Source organism: Pan troglodytes, chromosome 19, assembly GCF_028858775.2.
Source record: "Pan troglodytes isolate AG18354 chromosome 19, NHGRI_mPanTro3-v2.0_pri, whole genome shotgun sequence".
NCBI classification, from domain to species: Eukaryota; Metazoa; Chordata; class Mammalia; order Primates; family Hominidae; genus Pan; species Pan troglodytes.
The window spans coordinates 30,612,079-30,624,657 of record NC_072417.2 but is presented as its reverse complement, the minus strand read 5'-3'; the positions used below and the strand labels follow the sequence as shown (position 1 = coordinate 30,624,657).

The following is a 12,579-nucleotide window of genomic DNA, read 5'->3' as shown; positions in this document are numbered from 1 at the left end:
TCCAGTAATAACCCATCCAGTTACTAGTAACTGGATGGGGCTTCAGGCTGTCTTCCTTGGACAAAGGCTATGTGTGCTCTAAAAGTAGGAAAAAGGATAAAGGGATAATAGGTAGCCAGAGGAACAGACTGAGGCACAGATTATGAAATGCCCTCCAGTGACTTTTCTCTACTTCATCATTTTAGGAATAAAATCGAAACTTTTGCTGAGCACATGGTCACCCAGTTAGTGATCACAATTCCTAACATCCTTTGTGCTAGGTATAATTGTGTAACTGAATTTTGTCCAGTGGAATGTGAGCAGAAGTGATGTATGTGACTTCAAGATCATGCTTCCATATGCTTGCCCTCCACATCCCCTGTCTCTTCCTCCCACAGGCCACAATGTGAACATAATCTTGTGTGAGTTAGCTTAATCATGAAGATGACAATGTCCAAGAGCAAATTTTGGCAAACTTTTTCGGTAAAGAGCCAGATAGTAATTATTTTCAATTTTGTGGGCCATATAGCCTCTGTCACAACTATTCAATTCTACCATTGTAGTGATAAAGCAGCCATAAATAACACATAAATAAATAAGCATCATTGTGTTCCAACAAAATTTTATTTACAAAAACAGGCAACAGGTGAGCAATAAACCTGTTTCTGGTAACAGCTCATCTCTGAACTATGATGAAAGAGAAATAGAAACTTACACCTTGTTTAAGCCACCGTATTTTGCTTATTTATTTATTTGTTTTGAGATGGGGTCTTGCTCTGTCACCCAGGTTGGAGTGCAGTAGCATGATCAAGGCTCACTGCAGCTTTGACCTCCCAGTGTCAAGTGATCCTCCCACCTCAGCCTCCCAAGCAGCTGAGAGTACAGACGTGTGCCATGACACTCAGCTAATTTTTGTATTTTTAGTAGAGATAGGGTTTCACCATATTGCCCAGGCCGGTCTCGAATTCCAGGGCTCAAGTGATCTGTCCGCCTTAGCCTCCCAAAGTGCTAGGATTACAGGCAAGAGCCACCATGCCTGGCCAAGCCACTGTATTTTGAAGGCATCTTTATTACAGCAGTTCAAAAGTACATCCTAATATATACACAACATAGGAAATAGACCTCTAACACACATGAAATATATTTTGAAGAATATATTTTGATGTAGAGACTGGGTTAGGACTCCAGAAAAGACTATGTTCAGGCCTCTAAACTATAGTTATTCCAAAGGCATCGCTCATGACTTTGAGAAACTACTTTCTATACAAAAAGATAGAATGTGTGAACTCTGAAGATATTTAGAGGACTTTCCAAAAAAGATAATAGGGTTGATTAAATTCAGCTGAAGACTTGATGACACTCAACCCAGCAAATAAAACTACCTGATTATGAGCCTCTTAAAAAAATCAATCATAAGATTAAAAATTTCAAAACATTTCTCTTCTTTATCCCTGTATCCTGAAATGGTACGCCGATTTTTTTTAGAAAGCGTTAACTACTTTTAGAAGCTTGACATGTTCCTTGACAATTCTCTTAGTGGGAGAACAGTAGAATTTTTTTTCTCTAAGAAAGGATATAATTTTATTAATTATTCAGAATCGTTGCTTAAATTCCATTGTTCTCAGATTGGTACATGAACTGAATGAAAAATGTTCTATGTAAGAAAACATAAAGTAAGCCTTTTAATATATGTACCTGTTCCATGTGTTCAAATACTGCTGGAGTAGCAATAGTAGCAGGTGCTTCTTCAATAATCTTCTGATGCCTGCGTTGTACAGAGCAATCACGACCAAACAAAGAGATAGCATTGCCATATTGGTCCGCTAAGATCTGCACCTCCAGATGACGAGATTGTTTGGCTAGTCTCATCACAAATATGGGAGATCCAGGGACTTCAGCTTGAACCTGTATTAGAAAAGGGGGAAAAAAAACCAATTCTTAAATTTTAAACTTTTTATCTATCTTGATAAGCTACTTTGATTTCAACAAGCAGATGTCCAGAAGTGTCAGGAACCATGTTAATCAGAAATACAAAACTGAATAAAATACAGTCCATGCTGTCATCTTTAATATCTTTAAGATGCTGCATTCTTACATAATCAATATTAATTGATAAATATGAAAACATACGAACATCTGGTGCATCACAAAGGTAAACAACAAAATATTTGAAAACATAGGCACATACACAAATCCAACAACAGGGCAAAATACTGCCATCCTGTACTCTGTACAACCAAACGTACAACTTGTTCCAGACAAGATACTTTCCTGGTTCACATTACATCATATATGGTATTGTTGCAGCCAACGAACTTTCATCTTTAGTTTTGAAGAATATTACTGTTGGGGACAGAATTCTAAAATGGTAACTATTTTTTTTCTCAGCACTTTAAATAATCCCAATGATTTTCAGCTTTCACTGTTTCTACTGAGATGCCAACTGTCAATCTTATTGTTACTCTTATGAAAGTAATCTTTATTCCTCAGCTGGTTTAAGATTTTCTCTCTTTCTGTCTTTTATAGGGGGGAGGGTGGTAGATTTACTCTGATAAGCATAGATGTGGTTCTTTGTATTTGTCCTGCTTGAGGCTCATAGTGCTTTTTGAATCTGTCCTTGGTATCTTTTATCTGTTCAAAGAAATTCTTAGCTTTTCTCTCTTCAAATATGGCTTCTGCTTCATCATTTCTTCAATTATTGCTTCTGCTCCATTCTCTTTCTCTTCTCCTCTGAGACTTAAAGTACATGATGTTAGACCATTTCACATAACCCATATGTCTTTTATGCTCTGTATCTTTTTTGCTCTGTTTTGCCATGTAGCAAGTCATCTCAAAACTCAGTGGCTTGCTTAGAACATCAACCTTTTATGATGTTGTTCTCATCTGGGCAGTTCTTCTTCTGGTCTTGCACTTACATACATATCATCATCTGGTAGCTTGAGTGGGGTAGAATGGTCTCACTCAGATGTCTGGTGATTTGTGCTGACTCCTGGCTGGTAGGTCTAAGGAGCCTCAGCTGGAATCGTTCATCTCCAATGCAGGTGGCTTCTCATCCTGCAGCAGGCTAGACTAGGCTTCTTCAGTGATGTGTTCCAAGAGGGGAAGAAGCTGTAAGGCCTCTTGAGGTCTAGGCTCTCGAATTTATACATCACTTTGGCCACATTCTAATGGTCTAAGCAAGCCACAAAGCCAGCTAAGATTCAAGGGGTAGGGAAAATAGATGCCACCCCTGGAATGGAGGAACAGCAAAGTCACATTGCAAAGGGTGTACATACAGGAATGGGAGGAGTTATTGTGGCCATCTCTTGCAAACAACTTACTATGCTCTACCCTATGGCCACAATAATTCACATACCTCCCACATGCAAAATAGACTCACCCCCTCCCAAGACCCCCAAAGTCTCATCCAATCATGGCATTGGGCTTGACGTCCATTTTCTCATGAGTCATGTCCAGAAGAAAATGAGGTTCCTTGGGTGCAACTCCTCAGGTACAGTTTCTCTTGATCCAAAGACCTGGGAACTAAGAAGATAAGTTATCTGCCCCAACACTCCCAATATTTATGATGATATTGGGAGGGGATAACTGCAAATGAGACTGCTGTTCAAAGAGGAGGAAATAGGAGGTACATAGTAGTCATTGGTCCATAGCAATTCTGAAATCCAGATAGGTACATGCTGTCAGATTCCCTTACTCCAGGGTCAGGAATGCTTTTCATTTTGTTTTGTTTTGTTTTGTTTTTCAGGGTCTAGTTTGGTTCCCTGGAAGTGGGTCCTTAATCCATGGCATCCCCTGCTCCTAGCTCTGCCCTCTGGGCTCCTGACTCCACTCTCTGAGAAATCCCTCTTTTTATTTGAAATGACAGCTGTTTACAGCTGAATAGCTTTCTGTCTGCTTCCTGCCCATTAAAAAGTTTAAGGCTCAGAGGTCACTTTTCATTTTGAACTGTTTCTGGCCCTTTCAGTCCCTTGGTGCATTCATCAACACAAGTCTCTTGACAACTTTGTGGGTTTCCTATGAATCATATTGGGGTTCACCACTCACCCAAAGAGACACATCCACAACTCATGTCTGCATAGACCTCTCTATACTTTGGACACGTCAGGATGCTGTGAGACAGTACCCTTAAGATACTTAGGGCCAGGCATGGTGGCTTATGTCTGTGATCCCAGCACTTCGGGAGGCCAAGGTGGGAGGATCATCTGATGTCAGGAGTTCGAGACCAGCCTGAGCAACATGGTGAAACCTCATCTCTAGTCAAAACATAAAAACTAGCCAGGCATTGTGGTGGGCACCTGTAATCCCAAGTACTCAGGAGGCTGAGGCAGGAGAATCACTTGAACCTGGGAGGTGGAGGGTGCAGTGAGCCGAGATCGCACCACTGCACTCCAGCCTGGGCGACAGAGTGAGACTCCCTCTCAAGAAAACAAAAAAAAAGATAGTTAGAAGCATGTTTCCAGCTGAAAGCATTAAAAAAAAAAAAAAAAAAAAAAGATACTTAGAAGCATCTTTCTAGCTGAAAGGGTAATTTATTAGCTACTACCTTAAAGATTTCTGAGGCCTTAAAGTCACAGGCACTCTTGACTTGGTCTTTACTCGGAGGCATTTTTTACTTTGCAAATCTTTTGCCAGCTGGAGAGACTCGGGATGAGAAACAATTCTATTTTCAACAAGTTCTGGGTCCTTTACATTTCTGTAAATTCTGCCTGCAAGCAAAACATCTTCTTTAGCTTACCTCTCTTTTACAGTTTCTTAGCATAAGCAACTAGAAGCACTCCACAGATACTTTAAACACTTGTAGAGAGCTCCTTAACCAGATCCATGACTTCATTAAATATATTATTTGTCTTCCAAGTTACCTCAGATAACATTTTTTTGCCAATTGTTCCATTATTACAGAACATGGATCTTTTTTCCAGACTCCAGTAACAATTACTACACTGCTTTTCCAGCCTCCCTTAACAATTCATCATTCTTCCAGTCTTCATTAACATCCTCCTCACCAATGTTCAGCCTACACCTATGAGCCAGTTTTAAAGTCAATGTCTTATGTTTTACTTTTCTGTTATGGCAACACCATACCGTTAGGTATCAATTTGTGTCAATTATCCATTGATACCTAACAAACTACCAAAATCTTAGTGACTTGGTATAGCAACCATTTTATTTTATTTGCTCATGAGTGTGTGGATCAGCATTTTGAACTGGGCACAACTGGCAGTTCTGATCTTGCCTGGAGTAACTCATACAGCTATAGTCATCTGGCAGCTCAACTGGGGTTAGATGGTCAAATATGGTCTCATTTACATGTCTCAAATGTGGTGCTGCTGACTGTCAGCTAGTAGGACTAGGAACCCTTAGCTGGGACAACTCATCTCTGCTCATGAGACCTCTCCTTCTCTAGTAGGCTAGAATGGGCTCTTCACATGGTAGTCTGAGGGCTCGCTCCAAGACAGCAAGAGCAACAACTACAAAACCATTGCAAATAATTTCTCACATTGCTCTATGTTTTTCATCCTTTTGTCTTTCTTCATACTTCAGTCTGAATTTCCTTCTGATCTACTCACCAGTCATTAATTATTTATCTTTTTCTAGATTTTTTTGTTTTGTCACCCAGGCTGGAATGCAGTGGCATGACCATAGCTCAAGGCAGCCTCAAACTCCTGGGCTCAAGGGATTCTCCCATCTCAGTCTCCAGTGCCAGTTACTGATTCTCTTCAACTGCATCTAATATGCTATAATTTTAAACTCCTATATTGACTTCTTCTTCTTCTTTTTTTTTAAGACAGGGTCTTGCTCTGTCACCCAGACTGGAGTGCAGTGGCGCAATCTCAGCTCACTGCAGCCTCTGTCTCCTGGGTTCAAGTGATTCTCCTGCCTCAGCCACCCAAGTAGCTGGGATTACAGGCATGTGCCACCAGGCCCAGCTAATTTTTGTATTTTTAGTAGAGATGGGGTTTCATCATGTTGGCCAGGCTGGTCTTGAACCCCTGACTTCAAGTGATCTACCTGCCTCAGCCTCCCAAAGTGCTGGGATAATAGGCATGAGCCACCATGCCCGGCTACTGATATTGACTTCTTAATTTTAGTTATTGCATTTTCAGTTCTAGAACTTTTGTTTCTTCTTTATGATTTCCAGTTCTCTACCAAAATTCTCAATCTTGCCTTTAATTTCCTTGAATATATTACGCAGAATTACTTTAAAGTCCTTGTCTGATAATCTCATTATATAAACCCTCTGTGGGTCTGTTTCTACTGTTTTGTTCTTCTTGGTTTTCAATCATCTAATTTTGTATGCCTATTTTCAATTGAGTGGTTGATATGCTGTAAGAAAAATTAATAGAAATAATTTTAAGTTCTGGATGTTATCTTTCTCTGGAAAGGATTTACATTTGCTTCCTGCAGGTGTCTAGAAGCACTAGCAATCCTAAAACATCTTGCTTAAATCAGAGGTTGAATGTTTTGAAGCCAAGATTTAGTCCCTGTGATGGCTAGTCTATTTCCAGTTCACCCTTTCTCCCATGATGTAGTCAGTCCTTAAAGATCCTAACCTAAAATGTGGGAGGTTTTCCAGGGCACCCCTCCCCAGGAAGCCCTCTTAGTCTTTTAAGACTGTTGAAAACTTATCAGCCTTTCTACTATCTTGAACTAGAAGATATATCTAGGGGAAAAGTAGCCTCATATGTCAGGCTCACATCTCTGGGTTTCCTTTTTCTCTTGTATGTTAGCCCCATAATTCTTCACTGTCTTGAATGGTCTCTAATGCCGTAAAATGTAATATATCTATATCTATATCTATATCTATATCTATATCTATATCTATCTATCTATCTATATCTCGGGTTCAGCTTTTCTATCTATCTATCTATATATATCTCGGGTTCAGCTTTTCTAGTTTGTTCCCAATGGGAGGATTAGTTTATTCAGCCAACTAGTATTGAAACTTAAGGACTTTCACAGAAAACCTTCCCTTAGTGTTTTAAGACTTTTCCACTATTTGATTCCATAAGTAATGAGTAGTTTTGAAATGTCTGTAAGAGTTAACATTAATTAACATGCCTTTTTTTCTTTTTGCTTCTAAGAGCAGTCTTTTTTCTCTAGACTCTCTGAGTCACTGATCTACCTATGAAATTAGAATTCAATGAAAAAAATGTAAAAAAAAAACAAACCCAAGGTAATATTCAATTTCTGACACTTAAAATAGGATAATGTAGCAAAACAATACCTTATTTATTGATTTATTTATTTTACAATTTTTTGTAGAGATAGAGTCTCACTTTATCTTCCAGACTGATCTCAAATTTCTGGCTTCAAGCAATGCTCCCGCTTTAGACTCCCAAAGTGCTAGGATTATAGGCATAAGCCACCAAGCCTGGCCAAGACAACACCTTTATCACTTCCTTTATCTAGTACAGATGCTCTTTGACTTACAATAAGGTTATGTCCCAATAAACCCAACATAAGTTGAAAATGTTCTAAGTCAAAATTGCATTTAATATACCAACCTAATGAACACCATAGATTAGTCTAGCCTACCTCAAATGTGCTTAAAACACATTAGCCTACAGTTGGGCAAAATCTTCTAACACAAAGCCTATATTATAATAAAGTGTTGACTATCTCATGTAGTTTACTGAATGTTGTACTGAAAGTGAAAAACAATAGCTATATGGGCACTCAAAGTAAGATTTATACTGAATGCATTATCACTTGCACAGTATTGTAAAGTTGTTTGTTTGTTGATTGTAAGTTGAAATTTTAAGTTGGGGACCACCTGTATATGAAATCATGGAAGACCCAGCTCATAAGACTTTCCTTTTAACTCTTGACAGTGAAGCAAGGAGTTTGCTACTAAGTGTTTTAAGGGGAAAAAAAAAAAAAAAAGCCAAATAAAAGGTAGCATGGCACACTAGTAAAAGAAGTGCAAAGTAGAAGATGACGAGGAAACTATGAAAAAGAGGGAAGCTAGGAGAGTGAAAAAAGCAGACTTCTGTCCCAATTTTCCATTTTTTGACAAATCTTTTACTATGTATTGGTAGGAGAAAAAAAAGTGAGTTAAATATGTGACGGTAACTCTGAGGGCAGAACAAAAAGAGACCCCTGTCTCCCTTTTCTCTCTCTGTTTAAGATTCTAAAAAGACATCACTTCTTTGGTCGTCTCCGCAACCAATGTATAGTATGGCCACATCAACTTGGCTGCAAAGCAGAGGGTAAGGCAAAGAGAGATCCTACATCGAGCTTTCCCGAGTCACTCTCAGTTCCTATATACTGTAGGCCTGCCATAGGGTTCCTGTGCCAGGGTGTGGTGGCCATGCAACACGGGCTAGCGTATAGACTGCTGGGACAGCAGGGTAGATGAGACATATGATAGAAACTCAGAGGTCTCTAGGCAATGTGAACTAAAGTGAGAAAAAGTCAATCAGAGAGCCTGGGCCTGGCCAAGCCAAGAGCAACCATATCAGTATCATACCACCATATCACATATGACCTACAAAATCAGCAGAACAGGGGCACAAAAATATAGAAAGGTATTGATTTTTCTTTGCCATTATGAGGTCCTATAAGCCATATGCACCATGTAGGAAAGAGCTATCTGACAAACTGAGCACGTTTATATAAGACAGAATAACTCTACTGTTTGAATTACCTAATTAAATAAAACTTAAAATTGAGTTGGACATTTCATTAACCTTTTTTCTCTGCTAATATGCAGGTAGAAACTAGAGAGAAAGACAGTTAGCTATAGACAAAATTAAAAATTAAATATTTTCTGGGCATCCAAATTATAGTATGAGTTAAATCATATATCTCTCATATACATGTTAGTTCAAACAAACAAAAACAGCTTATACTCTACCTGTCTGAAGAGATTAGGGAAGTCATCTGCATTGTTGACTTTTCTAATTCCCTTCCCTCCTCCACCCTCTGAGGCCTTGATCATTACTGGATATCCAACTTCCTCAGCTGCCTTCAAAAAGAAAGAAAAAAAAAAATAGAAGAAACAGTGTTATTACTAGGGAAGGAGAAAACTGGCATTTTTCTCCCTTTAAGAATGCAGTCATTTAGTAATTCTAAATACAATAAAATAGAAAGATCTTCAAGATACACTATGAAAAAATAAATAGTAGAACAATATTTGTAGTATTAGGTTGAACCAAAAGAAATTGCCTTTTTCATAGATTAAAAAAAATGACTGAATATAGGCAATTTCTTATGGTTCAATCTAAAGTAATGTCACATGGGTCAAAAACAAAATTATATATGCATTCATACACCCCCACATGTAAGTGCAAAGAAGTGAAGTCCAGAGTACATACCAGCAATGATTTAGAAAAGAATGGGTCCAGGCACAGTGGCTAACGCCTGTAATCACAGCACTTTGGGAGGCCAAGGCGGGCGGATCACCTGAGGTCGGGAGTTCAAGACCAGCCTGACCAACATGGAGAAACCCCATCTCTACTAAAAATACAAAATCAGCTGGGTGTGATGGCGCATGCCTGTAATCCCAGCTGCTTGGGAGGCTGAGGCAGGAGAATCGCTTGAACCTAGGAGGTGGAGGTTGCAGTGAGCCAAGATCACGCCATTGCACTCCAGTCTGGGCAACAAGAGCGAAACTCCATCTCAAAAAAACAAAAACAAAAAACAAAGAAAGATGCGTGGATATAAAACTTTCCTTTTTCACTGTATATATTTCTGCATTATTGGAATTTCTTGCTTATAGTATGCAGGTATCCATGTATTACAATTAAAAAAAAAAAGACATAAGGAGTTCACTTAAAATAAGCTGAAGTGGGGTTGGGCGTAGTGGCTCGTGCCTGTAATCCCAACACTTTGAGAGGCTGAGGCAGGTGGATCACCTGAGGTCAGGAGTTCGAGACCAGCCTGGCCAACATGGTGAAACCCCTGGCCCTATTAAAAATACAAAAAATTAGCTGGGCGTGGTACTGCATGCCTATAATCCCAGCTACTCGGGAGGCTGTGGCACGAGAATTGCTTGAACCTGAGAGGCAAAGGTTGCAATGAGCCAAGATCGTGCCAATGCATTCCAGCTTGGGCAACAAAGTGAGACCCTGTTTCAATAAAATAACCAAGTCATTCCTTTGTCAAAATATTCCAGTCTTTTAAGGTTTTGCTACATTATAAGAATATCTTTAAAATGTATCACCAGGCCTGGCCCAGTGCTTCACACCTGTAATCCCAGCACTTTGGGAGGCCAAAGTGGGTGGATCACTTGAGGTCAGGAGTTGGAGACCAGCCAGCCCAACTTGGTGAAACCCTGTCTGCACTAAAAATACAAAAATTAGCTGAGCATGGTGGCGGTAACCTGTAATCACAGCCACTTGGAGGCTGAGTCAGGAGAATCACTTGAATCTGGGAAGTGGAGATTGCGGTGAGCCGAGATGGCATCACTGTACTCCAGCCTGGGCAACAGAGTGAGACTCCAACCCAAAAAAATAAAATAAAAAAAGTATCACCCAGAAAAAGAACATTTCAATTTTTAATCTATGTCAATCGATTACTTAATGAATGAAAATATTTTATGCACAGTCTCACCTTTTCTAATGTTTCTTTATTCTTTTCTATGCTCATATAAACAGAATTAGCATGATGAACTCAATTGCTGAGTGATAGATGATCAAAAAGATAGCTTAAATAAAAGAGGAAGACTTAAAAAAAAAAAGGGGGTATCCCACAGGAGGTCAGTAAGTAAGAAGGTAGGCCTTCTAAAAATATATGAAAGCTTTAGTCACAGGTCACCCATTAAAAATATTTTGGAAGAATTTTAACACTTTAATATAATGTTAAGTAAGGAGCGGGGAGGTAGAAGGACAAAAAAATATTAAGTAGAAAAAAGTATTATGATTACCAACACAATACATATAGTAAGACCCAAAACTTATAATTATCATAATTATAAGTATAGGAATCTATTAATAAAGATTTGTATATGATATAAATCTATGAGTTGAAAAGGGATAAAAAAATGAATAGGTTAATGGGCATTATCTTTGGATGGTGTGTTTGCATGTGGCTTTATCATCATCTTTGGCTTTTCAAATTTTCTACCAGAAAATGCTGTTTATAATTATAACCAGAAAAAATAAAAAAGAATGTTAGTCGATAAGCAAAATAGCTAGAATAGCTAGTTCCTTACAAAGAGCTTCTACTCTTTTGCAAATTATAACAAACAAAATAAAGCATTTGAAATTCAATTAGAAATATTAATTCTTCTTATTAAAGAGATTACAGGATGTTTAACTTAAAATGCAAACAATACAACAAAATTATTTGAACATTCAGCATCCCTCTTGAATTTACATGACACAAGTCAAACTCAAGCAGTGTATTTTTCTACAATAGCCTCTTTCATTATCTTTCATTACACCTGGAAGCATAACCAACACTTTAAACTATTTATAAAAGTGAAAGGGGAACAAATTGGAGGGAACTGTAAGGAAAGAAAAGGTAATGTTGGGGAAAGGATCTCCTTTTGCCTAGGTTCACATTTCTACATGGATAGACAATAATTAAGAGTAACACTTTCAGTCTTTCTTGGTTCACTCCCTTGCTCCTCCCCAAGGGAAAAATAATAAATTATGTGATTGGTCAACTTGGAAGGAGGGACTGAATATGCATAGCTCAGCCTCTTCCCCTTTGGGATCAGCCCACTGCACAGGACATATGCTCTTTGTCAGCTCTCAGCCATACACTAAGCTGAATTAAGCTCTCTCTCTGTTGAGGGAAATCTGTGGTCATTCAGCACTGCCAGTAACCAGTGGGTGAGTGAGCCTGCTTAACTCTGGTGTTTAGTTTACAAATCTGAATGTTGCTACACACTTAAGCCATTTTCACCAACATCTCTGTTCGTAATAAAGCTGACTGTTTGATCTCTGCTTCCTGGCTTCTTGGTTCTGAATTCAACCAGTGGAAAAAGTATGTTGTTTGTTGTCCCCCCGCCACACACTAACAGGTGGTAGAGAGAGAGAGAATCAGCACCTCCTTAAAACTCTGACTTAATCACCTAAGAAATGTTCTGTCCAGATGAGCAGCCTGCTTCAAAATGAATTTAGATTGTTTACATTTAAAGTCACTTCCTCAATTTGTACTTTTTAAAGGCAAAAGACTTATGCAATCTAAAGAGAAACCAGTGTATTCTATGCTTTCAAACTACACCTCCTGGTCTTACATCCCTAACACCACCTTGGGTATATATCACGAGCCAGGCTCCCAATCTCCACATTTGTGACTATAACTGGTCAGCTGAAAGGTATCACTCCCTGGAGTTAGTAACCTACCTGTAGCCCATCATCCACATCTTTCACATAACCTTTTTCATATAGCTCCTGGGGAACATTTAAGATACGTTTTGAAAAATCATTTTCCTGCCAGTCCACACGAAGACCTGCAACAGACAATAGCAACTTAGGGCAATTACAAGATCTTCTGCTCTTGTCAATTTTCTGCTCTGCATTCTTTGAAATGCTATCATATTTATCTAAAACTGAGAATGGATGGGAGAAAGAAGGATGCCATAAAACCCTGATCAGTCCTTGGGGTTAACAGGATTTAGCCATAGCATGACCCGGCAACTTGGGTTCT

General features: G+C 38.9%; 1 protein-coding gene across 19 annotated transcripts in view; it reads right to left on the bottom strand.

Annotated features, from left to right (window-relative positions):
- The window catches only part of ACACA (acetyl-CoA carboxylase alpha), a 330,230-nt gene that overhangs the window by 182,162 nt on the left and 135,489 nt on the right, over nt 1-12,579 (bottom strand). For all 19 annotated transcript variants that reach the window (XR_010152891.1, XM_511428.9, XM_009432351.5 and 16 more), the window contains 3 exons: nt 12,276-12,382; nt 8,837-8,947; nt 1,675-1,884 (listed from right to left, as the gene is read on the bottom strand). Coding sequence is in view for 18 of the 19 variants with exons in the window: in XM_511428.9 (XP_511428.5) it covers nt 1,675-1,884; nt 8,837-8,947; nt 12,276-12,382 (428 nt within the window). In the remaining variant the exon portion in view is untranslated. The remainder of the gene's footprint in view (nt 1-1,674; nt 1,885-8,836; nt 8,948-12,275; nt 12,383-12,579) is intronic.